The sequence below is a fragment of the Podarcis liolepis genome (assembly GCF_965112155.1).
Source record: "Podarcis liolepis genome assembly, chromosome: 1".
Classification (NCBI taxonomy): Eukaryota; Metazoa; Chordata; class Lepidosauria; order Squamata; family Lacertidae; genus Podarcis; species Podarcis liolepis.
The window spans coordinates 29,056,426-29,075,677 of NC_139554.1; the positions used below are offsets into that span (position 1 = coordinate 29,056,426).

Below are 19,252 nucleotides of genomic sequence, written 5' to 3' on the forward strand. Positions count from 1 at the left end.
CTGCAGCATATTGGTTTTGGGATCAAATAAGGCCACAATTTCATTGGCTACAAATGTGAAGGTTTGGCCATAGGCACTGGGGCAACAGTGCATGTCACTCCCACCGGTCTCCTGGGAGTGTTTCTAAGGGTGAAGCCAGTGTCAAATTGGGGTGTCCCCCAAGCAGTCCCTGATGGAGGAGTGGTATGGCCCTAGCCCCCATCTGGGCACTGGACAGAAGCCACTCCCCCTGGATCCTTTTAACAGGATATTCTTACCCATGTGGGGGGGGGGAGCAGGCGGAGGCTACAACCTCCCCTCCAACCAAGACTAGGCTTACCTGGTGCCTATCCACCTTACAAAGTTGTGATGATTGCTATGAGGTAGGCAAGAACCCAAATGGTGGACCCAATTTGCCAGATGGGAAAAATTCCTGCCTGGCCCCTAAATCTGGTGACCGACATAGTCCATAGCAAGGTTGTACCATGCACAAAAAACAACAACAACCCTAATCTGAGGGAGGGAGGGTTGGAGAACCAGCACTGTGAGATAGAAGCTAAAAGGCCCTTCAGGCCAGGTATTTATCCTTGCCCTGGGTGCGGTGCCAATCACCACTATTGGTCAGTTGGCACTATGCCCAGGGGAACGCCCCCCCAAATTTCTGCCACCATTGGCCAATTCAGCAGCAGGAGGACGATCTGGCCTGCAATAGACCAGTTCATAGACTTAACCCACATGGTCAGTATCCTTGACTTGGACACCTTGAAGAAATGTCCAAAACATATTGGGCCCCATCTCAACTAAGTCCTTAATTTGTAGATAGCGCAGACAGCCTTGAAAACAGCCCTTCCTTTTAGTAATAGAAAAGAGACAAAACAAGAGCTGTGCAACTCACTTCACATAGTAAATAATTTTGTAGCACTTCTTATTACCCTGTAATTTTATAGCTCCTAAGTTTATTGGATACATAATGGGCAGATGTGTGCTGTCATTAAAGAGCTTTTAGGAAATGCTGCAATAAAGGTACTCAGCAGATAATAAAATGGAAGCTGAAGCCCTCTGTTTACCACCACATAACCAACAGCAGATGCATTGCCCTTCGTAAGCAGCACCCAGCAAAGTAGATAATGAAGAACAGTTGGTGCCAAGGTTAAGCAGGGAGATTCAAGCAAAGATAGACCCTGTGTAAGTTTGGCAAACTATACAGGCTTCATAATTTACTAATTCCAAGGATTCAAATGCCAGTGATCTAGAATCATTTGCAGACTTTCTAATCAACAAATTGAAGACTTGCCTGGTTAACTGACTCACTTTTAACTGGTTACAGGTAGGTAGCCATGTTGGTCTGCCGTAGTCAAAACAAAATAAAAAAAATTCCTTCCAGTAGCATCTTAGAGACCAACTAAGTTTGTTACTGAAGAAGTGTGCATGCACTCAAAAGCTCATATCAATATCAAACTTAGTTGGTCTTTAAGGTGCTACTGGGAGGATTTTTTTTTATTTTGTTTCACTTTTAACTGGATATCAAATAATCTGCTGATGATATTTATTGTCACATGTCATGTGTACTTGAACAAGAATAATATGCAATGAGTTATCAGGCAGCCTGCAAGAGCCTTACATGGTCTAGTTAGGTAGCCTTAAAAAGAGTCAAGTAGGCAAGCTTTGAGGATGGGCTCAGGGCTGGGACTGGGCAAAGACATAAGCAGGAAACATTACTGCTCAAAAGGTCTTTGGGGCCCTGGAGAAGTTCCTATGCCAGCTGCTGGTCTATGCATCCAATCTCGCTAGGAGGAAGTCATCAGTGCAACTGGGGGCTTCCATTTTAGACACTTTACTACATTCAGCTTGCAACTTGCATGGGAATTACATTCCGGGGATTGTGCGTAAATCCTGTATAGTTAGAACAAACCTGGAACTGCCCCCACACATCCATCCATACTTTCCTAAAGCTGGCACACAGAGTAGGCTTTGCCCCCACACCAATGCAAGATGGACAGCTTTAAAGCTCTCCACCATGTGCGCATTTAATTTGTGTGATTTCAGTTGACCAGCTACCAAGCGCATAGAGCTGTGATCACATAAGTTAAATGTACACAAGTTGCAAGTCAACTATACACAGCCACCTAGGAAAGGGTTTAGCATTGCAAGCAAGGGATTATTGGCAATTTACTGATTTGATTACAGAGAATTATATACAGCTCCCAGGGTCAGTTCTTTACACAGGCTTGCAGCAGGGTTTCTACCTGTCCTGTTCTAAAGGAAGTGGAGGGAAAGTCTGGAAGCTGGGCAGTGCTTACCAGGACAGTCTACCAATAACTCTCTGTGCCTGAATGCAACACAACACAGGCCCACCCTTAGCTACCACTTGTATGGGAAAGGCCAGGGATGTCCTGGACTGAGAAGCATGCTGCATGTTTGAGCTTCTTATTCTTCTCTTAGGCACTATCCAGCAGCTGTGCCCTTTGCAGATATGTAACTCAGAACTGAGGGTAGAGGAAAACCGTGAAAAGCAGTCATGCAAAGGAGACAAGGACAAAGTTAATGCAAGCTGAAGAACCATGAAAGTGTTAATGGTCTGGCTTGCATGTTCTATCCAGAGAACCATGACATTTTAATGACTAAAAAAAAGGTGGTGCTACAAATAAGTTCTGAGGCAACTGGAACTGACAGAGTGATGGCTCTGTGCTCCCAATTTGCCAGGGTTCTGCTGATATTGTTTTAATAATTCCAACTTGTCAGTGATTAGTTTCCAAAGAGGGAAAAGCTGGGGTCAAGCTTACTGGGACCCAAATCATTTGACCTGGAAGTCTGCCCTCTGATCTCAGATGTGTGGAAGCACGGCTGTGCCAACACAGTGAGGTGGCAATGAAACTCTGCACATACTCTGGCTGGGTCTGAATGAAGTGGTAGAATTTACTGTCAATGCAATGCTGGTCAATGCAAGTCCATGACTTTTTAAGGCTCCATTAAATTAGAAAAGCAACTCCCTGTGAGGAGAAAAATAGTGAAGCAAGGCATGAGCTAGGCTATGACATTTCTCCTTGAAATACTTGCAATACATTGTTGCTTTTCTTCATGCAATGTATTTACCTCCTCTCAATTCTGCTGCATAGGTAGACTGGGCCTTGGAGGCATTTTCATATTTACTACCACATCCTGTGTGCCACAGCTATATCCCTACACTGAAAGCAGGTTGTGGGGCAGTGCCCTGCCTCCAGTTAACCCTTGCACCTTGCTTATTTGATAGAATCAATATAACTTCACAAAGGGGAGCTGTGGTTGGGATGTACAGAGTATTCAATTTGCTTTGTTCAAGCAATGGTATACCAAGACAGTGAAAGGCATCCATGCTGCAAGGCCAGTGAATTCTCCATCATACATAACAAGTATGATTAAAACTTTCTTCCCTCTACCACTCTAATTAATCAATTGCTGCTTGCAGGCTTAGCTGAAAAGCCTGGAAATGTATTTCAGGTGAAGTGTCTGACAGAGATTGCTTCCAAGCATTCCAAGGCTTCAGTCCCCCATCTGTTAGATTTTCATTAATATTATGTCTCATCCACTTGCCCCAAAGAAGAGCATTTGGCTATAGCACATGCATGCACAGAGTCCTACATTTAGTCCCCAGCATCTCCAGGTAGGACTGCGAATCTCCTTTGTATGAAATCCTGGAAAGCCACTGCCCATCAGTATAGACAATGCACAACCAGATGGACCAACGTCCTAACTCGGTGTACTACAGGTTCCTATTTAGCTATGCCTCTTCTAATCCAGAATGTGGCAGGTAAACTGGAGACTGGGAGTAGCCACCCGCACCATATAACATCGATCCTAAAGGATCTACGTTGGCTCCCTGTTTCTAAGCACAATTGTAAGTGTTGGTGCTGACCTTTAAAGCCATAAACAGCCTCGGCCGAATATACCTGAAGGAGCGTCTCCACCCCCATCATCCAGCCCAGACACTGAGGTCCAGCTCTGAGGGCCTTCTGGTGCTTCCCTCACTGTGAGAAGTTACAGGGAACCAGGCAGAGGACCTTTTTAGTAGTGGTGCCCGCTCTGTGGAATGCCCTCCCATCAGATGTCAAGGAAATAAACATCTATCTGACTTTTAGAAGACACTTGAAGGCAGCCCTGTATAGGGAAGTTTTTAATATTTGATGTCTTACTGTGTTTTAATTTGTTGGAAGCTGCCCAGAGTGGCTGAGGCAACCCAGTCAGATGGGTGGTGTTTAAATAATACAATTATTATTAATAATAATTAAAATTCTTTCCCAACCTGTCTACAGATCTACACTTCTTCCCTGCCCTCTTTGACTCTATTTCTTTTCAAACATTTCTGAATACTTTCAGAATGTGTGTCATGTAAGCAAACTAATTTACTTAATTTGATGTTTTCCGATCACAGATCTTTAAATTTCTTGGCCCAGAGTATTATACAATATATGCAATTCTGAGGGCAGGAATGGGCTTCTGAATCAGACAGTTCTGTCCTATCTGGTTGAGTTGTACTTATGCAACCCAAAAGGACTGAAAAGTGCTTAAAATGGAAGGCTATTTTTGACACTCAGGAAAATGAACATGAAATGATGCAAGCAGTTCCAGCTCTGCCCCAGCCAAACTGGATTTTTGTGAAAGCCCAGAATGAGTTGTAACTATGATATAAATTCCTATCAGCAGATGTAGTGACACTATATCCAATACATAAGGAACTGACTCAACTCTGAATTTGCCAAGATCTTTCCATTAGTCTGTCAAATTTCACCATTTCACTGCATCTTTATGAAACAACAAGTCTTAAGTCATCCTTCCCTAACCTAATGTCCTCAATATGTCAGGGGTGGTGGGAATCCTAGCCCAAAACATCTGCAGGGCAAGAAGCTGGAGCCGGCTTTGGTGAAACAAAACATGCTCAACCCAATTGATATAAAGGAGAAGAATGCAAAACGGTCTGGATGCCAGTCAAGATATTGTTATGGATGCCCCTAAATTCCTGGGTGCCAAATCCCCCCTCCTAAATTTACTAGGTGTGGTTTTTTCCTGACCAAGGAATCATCCAGCAGATAAGCCATTAAGAAACAAAGGCTGGAGCTTAGCAAAGCAGAGGCTGTGCCAGCCACAAATGGGGAATAGTTAGCAAAGACAATACCAGAGCTGGGAGGGTAATGTTTCAGAATCACTGTGGGCCTGAAGTAAGCAAATTGGGGGGGGGGGGTGTCTTGGTTTTGCAAGCCTGAGAGGAAGTGGTCAGAGCACAATATGAGCAGGGAGGGAAAATCCTCTCCAGTCTGGAAGCGGCAAGCAGGAGGCAGAGATGCAGAGGCATGGCTTACGTCTCATTAAAATCTGAGACGATTGCACCTATGGGAGATGCATGATACCCTCTTGGGGTTTGATGCTGGGATTTCCTTCCAACTAGAATCAGGTTGCATATAAGTGTAAATAAACCTTCCATCATGAAGACACCACAGTCTCCTCTGTACCTCATTCCCAAAAGAAAACACAGAGCCCAGGTTAAAGTGTGCCTGCAACCCCTGGAATCTCACACCGCTCATGGAGATTGGGGTGGCGTGTAACAATATGTTGCATTTCCTTCAGAAATTGGCATTTCCAGCATCAACAAATCCATCACCAAATAATGAAACTGATTTGAATATGGTGCACGCTCCGTGCTTCAGTCAGGGCCATGCTTGGTTCTTGTTTCCGGAAAAGCCTGCAGACTGTGAGAAGGTGGCTTCACATCCGTGCAGAAACACACATCATCTCCATAATCCAGATCTTTCCGTCTGCAGAGCACCTTCATTAGCTCAACCGCCACAGCTATTGCGCTCACCTATCGCTGCAGCTGCTGTCAGACTCTCAAGCAAATGAGAAGCCGATAGACACAGACAATGCTAATTGCTCCCTAAAACTAAGCAGAACTTTTAATGCCACTGTGACTCCATCTGTCCTTATTCCACTACCAGCCCTCTGTTTGCACTCCCTGTCATCTGTAGAGCATCTCACTCACCCTTGTTTGCCTTAATGAAACTGATGCAACACTATATGCCAATAAAGCCTCATTGCTTGTGCATTAGGACCTACTATTATCATTTTTATTATTAGTAATTGTATTTATTTATACCCCACATTTTCCCCTGACAGAGACAAGGTAAGAACAACATAGGGGGGGGGGGTTAAAAAATTAAACATTGATAGGATTAAATCTCTCTCTCTCTCTTCTCTCTCTGTCTCTGAACTATTAAAACCATATCAATAACTGCAATGAAAAGCAGTCAGCTCCCGAAAGCTTGTTGGAACAGGAAGGTCTTCATTTGCCAGCAGGACAACAAGGAGAGAGCTAGTCTTGCTTCTCTAGGGAGGGAGTTTTAGAGTCTGGGAGCAGCTATCAAGAAGACCCTTTCCTGCATCCTCACCAAGCAAACCTGTGAGGGTGGCGGGATCGAGAGAAGGGCCTCTTCTGAAAATGTCAAAACCCAGCCAGGTTCGTATGAGAGGATTGGGGGGGGGGCTACCTTTGCCGTGTTAAATGTGCATTCTGTAGCTGACCTCCTCTGTAATGCTTTATTTTTCAATCTTTAAAATAATATTTTTGTTTCCTGTTAATTATGTTGTTTTGAACGTACACTTCATATTTTATTCTGGATTGTTTTATTTGATGTTTTAATGTAGGCTAGAAACCACTGTGAGATATTAGAACTACTACTACTACTACTAATAATAATAATAATCATAATGTCTTTCAAATAGGTTGAACCTAAGCCATATGGAGTTTTATACAGTGGTGCCTCGCAAGACGAAATTAATTCGTTCTGCGAGTTTTTTCGTCTTGCGAAGCACGGTCAAGTCGCAACTGCACCTCTTCAAGCGGTTTTAAGAAAAAGGAAACAAACTTGCAAGACATTTTCGTCTTGCGAAGCAAGCCCATAGGGAAATTCGTCTTGCGAAGCAACTCAAAAAACGAAAAACTCTTTCGTCTTGCGAGTTTTTCGTCTTCCGAGGCATTCGTCTTGCGAGGTACCACTGTATGTCATAACCAGCAATTGGGGCAGGGGGAGGAGAGAGTGGTGTAACTGTTAGCAAAACAGGCATTCATTCTCTGACACACAATTCCGAACATCCAGCCCCGTCACTACAAAAACATGAATTCTCCAACAGTCTTTGATGGTACATTTGTCTTTTTTGGGAAATAATGAGCCATGTTCCAAGCCAGGGACACACTGGGGCCTTGGGGTATATGTGTATCAAGCAAGACAGATGTTTCACAAGGCAGGGTTTCTTTTACTAATTACTCAATTTAGGTCTAGTTCTCATGGACAATTAGGCAAATTCATTTCAGGGGCAGGTTCATGCCTAACACCACAGTCTCTAACAGCAAACTTGGGTAGTGGGGAGCACCAACAGAAATGGAGCCCAAACAGGGCTGCTGTTAAATAAGGAGGAGGCAATGGCATGTGTTTGGGGTTTCTGTGAGGGAAGGGCACTGAAATTTGCAGAAGTAGCAACCAAACATCTCTAAAATGTAAGGGAGCCAAAAAGTCCTCCAAAACAGCCCAGAAGGGTTTAAACATGCTCAGTTGGAATTGAAAAACAGAAAACCAGGGAGGGGAGCTGCTTCCAGCTTATAATATCCTAATGAAGGACATGGATGTTGTTTAACTGGAACCCTGAACAGAAGCACTTGTGCTATGAAGTGAGGAGGATACCCTGCAACATCTTGCTGCCCATTATTCATTCATTTTATTATTATTACTTATTGAATTTGTTAGTCGCTTTCTCTTGCCCAGGGCAACCCAAAGCAACTTGCAACCAAACAGACAGATACGAAACCCCCACAAAGATACATTAAAAGCAAGAGAGAGAAAAAGAAACACATTAAAAACATCCCACCCTCTTCTAAAAGGCCACAGATAGTTAAAGGCCAAAGGCCTGCTTATAGAGAAAAGTATATATATGATGGTGCCAGGTGAACCTCCCTGGGGAGAGCATTCCACAAATGGGGAGCCACCGCAGAAAAGGCCTGTTCTCATGTTGCCACCCTCCAGACGACTCATCGAGGTGGCACATGAAGAGGGCCTTGGATGATGACAAAGGGTCCAGGTTGATTCATATCACATTTGCAGCATAGAATCTCACACACAGATACAGTACATGCTGGGTGCATATGAAGCAATTTAATGTCACACTGTTACAAATGGTCCATCACTGTCAGGGAACTGCCATCGGAGCCAGAGGGAGAGGGAGGGCTCCAGAGGGATTCCGGAGAGCGTCCCGGGAGGGAGAGAAGCAGCACATCTTCTGGGGAAGGAAATCAGCGTAACACCGGTGGAGATGGGGGAATCGGCGAGGTGGCTCCAAGACTCCTCGCCGGGAACCAGTGGGGAGAGCACGGGTCCTCCGATGCCCACACCCTCCCTGCGCAGAAGGCTTCCGCGCAGGGAAACTAGGCGGAGACTAGGCGTCAAAGAGCTTCTTTGCTATAAGAAGTTCAAGAAACGCCCACTAACGGATTCTGCCAGCGACTGAGACAGCCACGGGCGCGTGGCTGTCCAGACAGAAAGGGTTCATTCAGGCAACCACCCAAGGGTGGCGTTGATTTACACACAAGCAACCCCTAGAACCATTACAATCACCATAAGCATTTTGGCCTGCCTTCAAAGCACTCCCTTGTCATGGTTGGACCATTATTTTGGTGAAGTTTGGACTGGTGGTGTCAATTCCCCCCTGCAAGAGTAGTGGGCCTGTTCAGGTGGCCCATCCTTGGAAAGTGAGGGAAGCTGATAGGTTCCTGGAACTAACTTAACATTAGTTCTGCCTAATGTTAATCAGTCCTCCTGTGTGGCAGCACTGAACACCCTGTGCATATTAGGAAGGCAACTTCAGTGTATTGTTCTCAGATGCTGCTTAAAACCCCTTTTTGTTTTGGCAGGCCTACCCTGCATGAATGTAAATGTTCTTTAACATGTATCTCTACAGGAGCCTGTAATTCCACACAGTTCTGGCAAGCCATAGTTTGGCTTACTGTGATGTACAAATGAGGCATAGCAGGACGTCAAGTAGAGACGGGTGAATCCATCTGTATGTCCAGCCAGTGGTGCTTTCACATGTGTCCGCTCATAAATATGTTCTATCTTGTTTCTGCATACATCTGCTAATCTTTTTTTTTTTAAGAAACAGCTGTGGCAGTAGCCTATCGAAAGGTTAACTGAGGCAATCCACCACTTGTCAAAATTGTTCCTTCTTTCTTTCACGTGGCTTCAGAAGCATCCTTGCAATAACTTGGATCAGAAGGACTAGGAATTTCCTTGGCTCCCGGAATCACACAACAGCCTCCTGAGCTAAAGACAAAAGGAACTCAAGTGTTCCTGTTCCTTGTTTGTCCACCCCCACCCCCACCCGCCGGCTATCAGTCTATACAAGAGAGAGAAAAGGGAAGACAGACCTAGGAGATCTATACACTATAATATTACCAATAAATTTGCCTCAGAAAAAGGAAATGGGAGAATTTGTGCTACTACTTTGGTTTGGCTTTTTAAAAACCTCAAAAATAACACCTTCTCACTCAATTTATTCTGTGCACGGCATCAGGCACAATACAAGGATGACAATAAATGGGACCGTCTGGAATTTGAACAGTGTATAGATCAAATGCCTTACATTTGCTCAGCTCCTTCTCATTTAGCCAAGAATGGATGTGTCTCTTGATTGTCTGCACCAGAAATAATTGTGTCTCATATATCCCCAGTCAGATGCCTTTAAGTGACCAGTGAGACAAGACCATGGGAAAATGGCCCTGCGACACCTGTTGTACCCAGGAAGACTCTGCTCATCTCTTAACTGATTCCCCTGTGGTACAGGTGAATGTCAGTCCTCATTGATTATTGATTTGGATCTGACAGTCAAATGTTAGCACTGGAACAATACACAGAAGGGGACAAAATATGCTCTCTCTCTCCTTTTCTTTCATGTGCATGTAGCAAACCAAGTTTAGCATGATCCTGCAAAGACCAACGTGGAACTGTTTATCATTGTCAATAGTGTGGTGCCCTCCAGATATTGCAGAACCCCAATTCCCATCATCCCAGACATCCTGTGTTCGCTGGGATGGACTGGACTTATGAAATTCCCACAATCCTTTTCCTTCAGAAGGTATCAGAAGGATCATGAGAACTAGAGGTCATACATGCAATAGCTGGTAGACTTCATGCACAGCCTGAATGTCCCACTACATGTGCAGGGCATACCACTGGAAAGGATCTTTAAAAGAATGGCTACGCATTGGAGGCTATAAGGGTTAGTCTGAACCACTGTTTTCATATGTGGCAGGACTGTAGGGGAAAGTGCATTTGGGCTAAGTTAGTGTGCCACATAGCGTGGCTCAGTATAGCTCAGGACAGAAGTTTCCCTCTCTGGTTGCTGGACTTACCCCGCTCACACGTTCTCCCCCAGTAGCCAGTGCCAGTGCAGTCACAGATGAAGCGGTTCCAGCCATCTTTGCAAACAGCATTGTTCTTACAGGGATAGCTGTCGCACTGCTTGGTGTTGTGCCGACTGCAGGATGATTTGACCCCGGCAGCGTTCTGCTGTTCCGCCAGCTGCCGGATGTTCTTGCTCCGCCCATCGATGAAGAGATCTCGGATGCAGCCCACATAGCCATAGTTCAACATGGCTGTCCAGAGCTCAGTAGGGAGGACGAGGCCTGCCCGGTTTTCAGGCAGTCCGCCCAGATACATGTCCCCTTCCAGATCCAAGATCTCACTCTCCCCGCTAGCAGTGAAAGGTGTCCGTCTGCTGTTCACCGATATAGTGCCTGAAAGAAAGAGATCACGTCAGCCAGCAGCCACAGTTGTGGCACAAGTCAAGTTCTCGTGGCAGTTTGAATCCTGGTGAAAGGATGGGGTTTTGGCACAGGAGAGTGAAGATGTCAGCTGAGACAAAACACAGCTGACACAGAAAACTTGTCCTGAAATGCTTTGCTGCCCTCTGCTAAGCCTGTCAGACAGCAGAGGCACAGAATAATAAAACTGATAGGTTGGAAGACAAACGAAGGACGTCCAACCCAATCCTCTGCAATGATGCAGGAACCTCAAATGGCTATTTTTGCACATATAGCCTTGGAAGTCCTACATCAACAATCTGGCAGTCTGGCGCAGGAAGATTTGGGAGGAAGAGCAAGTGTTCTCTCTTAGGCTCATGCTGGAACTCAAGACAGTACACACCTCGATACAGTGCACAGTGCAGATCTCAAAGATTAGTGTGAAATAACAGCATCACAAAGCACTGGTCCACACCTGGCCCACAAATTTAAGCCCACTCATGTATACGAAAATAATGCATCCTCTAGTTTTTCAAATTACAGTGAGGGCAGAAAGAATACTAAGGAAGAGGGATCCATAGCTTGGTTAGAGACCATATTGATCTGCATGCTGAAGGTCCAGATTTCAGTTTCTGAAAACTCTAGGGATAAGGGAACTGAATTCCTGGTCTACAGACCAGGAGCAGCAGTGGATTGGGGTCGTCCCACCTTAGCAGCCACCCACCTGCTGACCTTTTTTCATGGGCATTACCATTTGGAGATTGCCCCATTGAAATAGACGGGACAAGCTTCTTCCTCTAAAGAGACCATAAAGCTACAGGATCTCCTTCTATTAAAATCAGAGTAATATTGTTTAAAATCCCATCTACTTGAAGCAGGAAAATTCAGCACAAAAGTAGCTCTGTCCCACTAAAATCACCTGTACTTTGAAGTGCTGAACTATGGTTGGATTCTGCACTTTCTAATCCACCCACCAATACAGCATTATTGTCCCGTTGATTTCCATTGAAAATAGCAAAGCTTGTTAGAACACATGCTACACATAAATGGGCCTTAATGAATACAATCATATAATCACTAACTGAACCCCATGTGGCTTACATCTGAGTAGACATGTATAGAATTGCACTACAAAATGTTCAGCTTGGGTTGGATTCTGCTTGTTCCTTTTATATTTCTAATGCTAAATGTTGTTACCCAGAGGCCAGATATCTGCCATATATGTAAGCAAGACTAAGAAGCAATGAATGCTGCTGATTGAATTTATCCTCGCAAGTTAATTAAATGCAAACCAACCTGCCCCACACAAAAATCAATTATTTGATTACTTATTTACATCCCCATAAAATGCTGGAATTTCTCAACAACAAGCACAGCTGTTGCAAACCTGCTAACCTTAAACTATAGTAGGGTTGAAGAAGAAAATACAAATTTCTCCTAGACCTCTGAGAATATTTTTCTGGCTAAAAAAATAATACCTAAGTAAGCTAGATAATTCTGTACTATCTACTGAAGGTACGTTGTTTTGAAAAAGCAGAAACATCAAATTCCAGCACCATTCATCCCACATCCAGTCTCCCTCTATATATGATTCCCAAATGCAGTGTGGGTTTAAAAAACAAAAACTTGGAAGCTGGAATGACATAAGGGAGTACAAAAAATAGAATCTCCACAATGAAGATAACAGCAAATATTTAAATGTCTCGTAGTACCAAAGGAACTGAATGCCTGCCCTAGGAATTTGTAACATCCCTCCCACCCCCAGCTTTTCAACAATAACCTTTGTTATTGCTTTTCTCAAAATCCCAGGGGTGGATTTCATCTTAGAAGGAACCTTGACATTCTACCCGGATTTTGTTGCAAATTAAATCTGATGGCAGTATAAGGATTTCCAAAACTCTATTGTGAAATTACACTAGATTTATTTATTCCCGCTTCCCTTGAGATTCCCCAGATGCTCCATGCTGGGGAAAACACGTGTTTGATTTGAATTCCACATTAGGAGGAACTTCGGTGGCAACTCTTGCCTGGCATAGTAGCGATGGTGGCTAGGTTCAGAATTTCACGGTTCAGAAATTAGCACCCCCAATGCTGAATATCCTGGTGCCCCTTCCAAACTGGACTCAAACTCCTCTAAAGTTCAGCACAATTAGCAATCAGGTTTGACCATCTCTGGTCTCCCTGCCACACACCCTTCACTTTTGCGCACAAATTCATAGGGCAACAGCAATGGCAATCGGAAGAGGCTCTAGTGATGGAGTCATAGCAGCATCCCAGGTGCCAGGAATCAAAGGAATTGTCATGTCCAGGGTTCCTGCCCTAGAAGAGGAATGGCTATGTATTGTTATCAGGCTGACCAGCCAGCAGTTCCCCAGATTTGCCTTTCATCCTTTCCTGAAGGCAGAGACAATATTTTTCCGTCTCTGGTCTCCAAGAATTCTCGAAGGTCAAAGACCAGTGGTCTTTGATCCTGTTCTTCAACCATCATAAAGGGTCTGTGTTTCTATAGTTGGGGCTGGACTATTCCCAGGAATTTTTTTCTACATACCTGATCTGCCATCTCTCTGAATATCAACGTGATACCATTCTCCATCATTAGCTTTCCTCTGAGTGGCCTTCACTTTGACTGTTCCAGAGCCCATGTCGAGAAGCAGGTAGAGGTTCCCATCCAAGAGTTCCACTGCAAAGAAGTCCACTTTGGTGTTCTTCTGGCTCCTGGAATCTTTCCTCTCCTGGGGCTTGCCGTGGGTGAAGAGTATAAGACCATTTGGCTCTGTGGTGCGGAAGTCAAAGGAGATGGACCCCATGCGCTTGGTGTTCCACTTAGGCAGGCTAATGTAGGCCTCGGGTGTCTCAAAATTGATGGGGTCCAGTGTGGCCACGTTCTCACACATGAACTTCACCTCCCCATAGATTTTCATTTTTGTGTCACCAATCCTCGCCAAGCGAGACAGCTCCAGACGGATGTCGTTATTCTTATAAACAACCTGTCAGGGACAAGGGAAAACACCATACATCAACCCAGGAGATAACCTACACTTTGGAAATACGCACCCAAAGAAGCTCTCAGGATTGGGGTGAGCCTGCATGGGATTCTAGGTTAGGACTATGTTTAGGAATAACACTCATTGGCATTGTATAGCATCCAGAGATCACGTAAGAACAAGAGGCAAAATTCAGAGAAGTTCAAGCGCTCAGTGGTGCTCCAGCTTCTTGGTTGTCCTTGAAGATGTCCAGCCTCAGAGCTTTACATCCCTTTAAAAAATGATTGAAGCTTTAACCCTATGTGCAAACTGACCCTTTCGCTTGTACTGGCGGTCTCAGTTCAATCACTCTCTCTAATAGAAAACTCACTTGGTGAGTGCTGATGGGATGCTAGCCAGAACAGGCTCACTGAGAAACAATATGTCAGAAAGAAATGGTAGTTATTGCAGTCCCAGTCACAGCATCCCCACACCTGTGCAGTGTCTCCAGCTAATGTGCCATGAATAAACTCAAGTAGACAACAATTTGGGTCAAAAATGGCCACGACTTTATTGATTCCAGATGTAGGTGGATTTTGCACTGGGTATATATCCAACTTCAGCCCCCGGCAGAGGGCTGAAATGTTTTCAGTGTTGTACCAAAGATTAAGGCATCCCCAAGATGCCGATCTACTGAGGTGGCCAGCCTAAGGCCGCCACTGGAAGCTCTGTGGCTGGCCTGCCCCATACTCAGCTTCTGGACAGAGTCTTCCACCCAGACCCCTTTAACAGGGTATCCTGAATACACCACTGGTTTGGTCCACCTGTTACTGTCAGTGCACTGCCTACACTTTTAGAATTACCACCTATGTTTTGAAGTGCTTTTCAATGTGGTGTTGGCCTGTTTGCTTCTGGTCCAGTGTGTTGTAATCCACTTTGGGATCAATACAGTGAAGAGTGGGCTTGTGAAAATGATTAAGTAATCAATAAATATCAGCAGGCTCAGAGAAACCACAAGGTTTGCAGAAGCACAATGAACATTTCAGGGCAAAAATGGCCACCGGGGGTGGGGGTGGGGAACACACTTAAAAAACAGGCCAGTGAGGACAGGGCCGGTCCAAGACATTTTGGCACCTGAGGCAGACCCCAAAACAGTGCCCCCTTTCTCACCAGGGAAGAAAGGGTGAGGAAAGATCTACATCAGAAACAAGATTGAGAGCAGGATCTGCTGCCCCTGTGGATTCTGCAACCCGAGGGGTTGCCTCACCTTGCCTCATGGGTGGGCCCTGAGTGAAGACAGAGAATGTTCAGTGGCCATGTTGCATGTCTGTGACAGGGAAAAGCAAAAAAATGGAGGTGGCAGGGGAATGAAATTGAATGTCCTAGAAGCAGGGATGTAAGGAGGCAGAAATTTCCTGTTTCCACCACAACTGGTGCTGTTTCTGTTCTGCTACATTTTGGCTTCTACAGTTTTCATCTCGTTATCTGCTATGGCTGAAACGAACACAATTAATTATGTAATCGGTTACGTAATTAAATTCAGTGCATTTTAATAGAAGGGAAACATTTCCCCCCGCCCCTGCACAAGAAAGTGAGAAGATAGTATAATTATGCAATGTTGTGGGCTAAGATGGCCAATGATAGCAAATTGTGGTGATTTCTGCTCCAAATTCCATCAGAATTCTGCAGTATCCCTGCCTAGAAAAGGACAGGGCTGGCAGGCTTGAACAGGAGCACTCCACCGTGCAGCACATTGTTGCTCATTTGTAGGCAAGCTTGAGAAACCCAATTCTTCTGAATAAGATAGAAACATCTGTGTAAGGCACACAGGAAGACCCACTGAATTTAATGGGACTCCCAGAGACTTATACAGATCACAGCAGCTGTGCAGCTCATCTTTACATGGAAATGAGTCTCTGTGAGACTGACTTTCAAGTAAGACTGGACAGGATGACCGCCTGTTCCAATGTGTGCTTTGTCCTACTTAGTTCAATAGGAGTGACTCCTTAGTATGAGTGGATAGGATTGCAACTTCACTGATTTGCAGGTTATCACTGCAATCCTGTGCACATAGGAATAAACCCTCTTGAACACTAATGAGATCTGGGCTATTAGCCTCTTGCAACAGGGCTATAACTCTATGAACATTTACTTGGGTGTAAATCATGCAGTTACTTGCAAGCAAGGATGGATAGGACCAGCCGATAGGAGGACACTAGATTGTGCCATCTTCATACACTAAAGACCAAATAGAAACTGATGAACAAAAAGTCCACCCCCTCAAAAAAAAAAAAAAAAAAACCCCGCCCCTGTGCCCTCAAGTCCCAAAGCAGCACCACAATGCTTTCCTCCACTTCTTACGTCAAGGGTACTGGCATCTGCTAAGCAATACTGACAAGAGGACAATATATTATCAAGCACCCTTACAAAGGCTTTGCTAGTCTGCAGCACATAAAGAATCTCATCTGTGTTATACAGTTTTGATCTTGACTCAATAAAAAAAATTCCTTTCTAATCAGATGGCTTTTCTCCATCCATCAAAAGAGCCTCTCTGCAATCAACTAAAGATGCAGAGAGGGAGAAAGTGAGAGTGTGCCACACTTGGCAAGAAGCCAATGTGCATTTTATTTCAAGTCTGGTAGAATTAAGAAGGAAATATTGCCTTGGGCACACTGGTTGACACGCTCCCTTGGGCAACGCCCATATGTAGTTGGCCACTAGATGTCCCCATTGCCTTGCACTGCACAGAAACGTTCCCTGTCAGTTGTAGAAATGCCTTCTCGAGATGGACTGAGTCGAAAGAAGGTTTTAAAAATGTAGCTATTTTCCACTTGCTGCTCCCATTCCAGGGGCAGGAAGCTTTCAACCCCCTCAGTGTGCCCCCCCCAAAAAAATGGGCCCATCTCTTGGCCACTGACTCTGCTACGCATTCATTTGCAGTCTTCCATTGGCTACAATCGCACCACTCCCCCCAGCCTGCATGGGGAGCCTGTTTAATTTGGGGGAATGCACAAACTTTTAAGGAATATACACAGAGCCCTGCTGCATCATGCTAATGGCCCATCTAATCCAGCATCCTATTCTCACAGTGGCCAATTAGATGCTTCCAGGAAACCCAAAAGCAGATCCTGAACACAACAGCCACACACACCATGTAGTTTCGAACAAGTGACATTTAGAGACAGTGGAGGTAGAACATACTTATCATGGCTAGTAGCAACTAACAGTTTGATCCTCCATGAATTCATCGAATCCTTTGTGAGTCAGGAAAAGCTGAAGAACCTGTTAAGTTGCCCCTTATATGAGCATGAGTCTTCCAGTCCCTGTCAAACAGATTCACCCTGGACCATTGCCATCAAAGTAGCATAAATAAACTGATGTTTTAATGTATTTTTCAGCTTCTGTTGCAAGCTGCCCAGAGTGGCTGGGGAAACCCAGCCATATGGGTGGGGCAGAAATAATAAATTATTATTGTTGTTGTTGTTGTTATTGTTGTTGTTGTTATTATTACTTGCTTTGGGAGCTAAGAAAATGAGAACTAGGTTCCAAAAAAAAACCTGAGTGGGCAGGATGCGCTTCTGTTTTGCTTTAATGCCTTTTTAACTTATCATGGAGGAGCAATGTGTGGTTTACATTGTATGTGTCAGGGGAAGGAGTTTTATTTTTCTGTTTTCTTGTGATAACTATGTCAAAATGATTGTTCGTGTGTTGTATCTATATTGTGGGATCCTATGGCTTCAAACAACAAAGCTTCATTCTCCATCCTCTTTTAAAGACACCCAAGTTTTCCTGAGCAAATCCCTTGAGCTTCATGTCCATTTAAAAACAAGCTGTCTAAACCTGGATTTTACTATTCTGATGTTGGCTTGTTTGAAGACACAATTTTTATAATGGCTGACCATCCATTGTCTGTGGCGCCTGTCTCCACGATAATGCCCACGGCAGCTTGTGCACTGCATGGTGCCCTGATGCTAAGCTAAACTGATGGGCAATTAGAGCAGAAGATCAATTATCCATACCTCTCTTATCTAAATGTCCTAGTTATCCAGATTCACAATATACACAAAGTATATATATGCAAGTTGGCATAATCCTGTGCAAATATCACTCCTATTTACCCAAATGTCTGAATGAGCAAATGCTTTTTGATAATAAAAAGGCTCCCCTGATGCTCCTATTCAAACAAATTAGGTTTTTAGTGATGTTTGGGAGATCGGTTTCCACGATCAAATTGTGCAGTGTGTGTGTGTAGGGTGGAGGAGAATCTCCCTATTGTAATGCTTGAATACAAGGGAAATACGCTTCACTGTCTAAAGATAACTTTCTGGTGGGAATTGGTTTCGCTTCGGTCAGAAGAATATGGAATTCTGTTTATCAAGCTTCATGGTTAAAGGCAAGAGATTTGCTGCAAATAAATACAATAAATAACATGCACTCACCTTGATATGCAACTGTTACCTGAAAGGCTCCTGCAGTACTCAAATGCCAGAATACGAATCAAAATATGGAATGTAATAAAAGACCCCATTAACAGTGAAGTGTGACCAATGCCTGTAATTTCATGGTTCAGAATGTGAATCTCAGCAACTTGCAATGCTCACCTCCATTCTGAGGTGAGCAATATGACATCATAGTTCCTTTCTGGCTTGGATTGTTACCTGAGCCAGAGAAGAACTCTGGGCTCCCTGGCTGCAGTGGCAGAGACTGAAGGTCTTTCTTTCCCAGATACCTGAAATGCTGAAACAAGGAAATTCCAGGTACCAAGGAGTTTGAGTCATGCTTTGGCAACAGAGGCCTCCGCTTCCCTCTACCCCATACCTTGCTGCAGGTAGGGGAGGCAGTGAGAGAGTCTCTCCTTCCCTTCTGGTCTCATATATGCTGGTGCTAGCAAGGAAGGGATAGGCCCCTCTCTCCAGCTCTGCTGCCACAGCAGTCACAGAAAGTTAGGATGGGGAGGAGCCAAGAGAGACATGGAGATGTTGTCACCAAAGCAGCAGTCTAGTAATAGGGCTTAATTGTTATTTCCTATTTCAAGAGCACCAAAAAAATTGCCTTATAGCAACTCAGTTCACTGGTCATCTAGCTCAGTATGGTCTACACCAGTGTTTCCCAACCTTTTTTGGGCAAAGGCACACTTGTTTGATGAAAAAAATCTCGAGGCACACCACCATTACAGCCCCATGATGTCAGCGCGCAGCGTCACGCCGGGAGGGACGCACGAAAGTGTAAGTTTCAATTTTTTCCCTCCCCCTTGCCGGGGAACCTCCAAGCTTTGGGGGTGGGGGGGAGGAGGCAGCAAAGCGAGGCAGGAAGGAGAGCGCAGCTTGGCTGGGTGAGCTTTGGCAGGGGCAGGGAATGAGAGCCGCGAGGCGGGCGCTGCGGACGGAGGCGCTGCCCGCCGAGCTCGCAGGCAGCCAGGCAGGCAGATGGCGAGAGCCCCGCGCTGGGCGGCCTCTCCTCGCCGCCGCCGCCCCGCCTCTTGCCACCCGACTCA

At 44.8% G+C, this 19,252-nt stretch overlaps 1 protein-coding gene across 28 annotated transcripts in view; it reads right to left on the reverse strand.

Moving 5' to 3' along the window:
• Positions 1–19,252, reverse strand: part of NRXN3 (neurexin 3) — a 1,209,742-nt gene that overhangs the window by 823,743 nt on the left and 366,747 nt on the right. For all 28 annotated transcript variants that reach the window (XM_083500839.1, XM_083500837.1, XM_083500855.1 and 25 more), the window contains 2 exons: positions 13,344–13,782; positions 10,406–10,789 (listed from right to left, as the gene is read on the reverse strand). In XM_083500839.1, the coding sequence (XP_083356965.1) occupies positions 10,406–10,789; positions 13,344–13,782 (823 nt within the window). The remainder of the gene's footprint in view (positions 1–10,405; positions 10,790–13,343; positions 13,783–19,252) is intronic.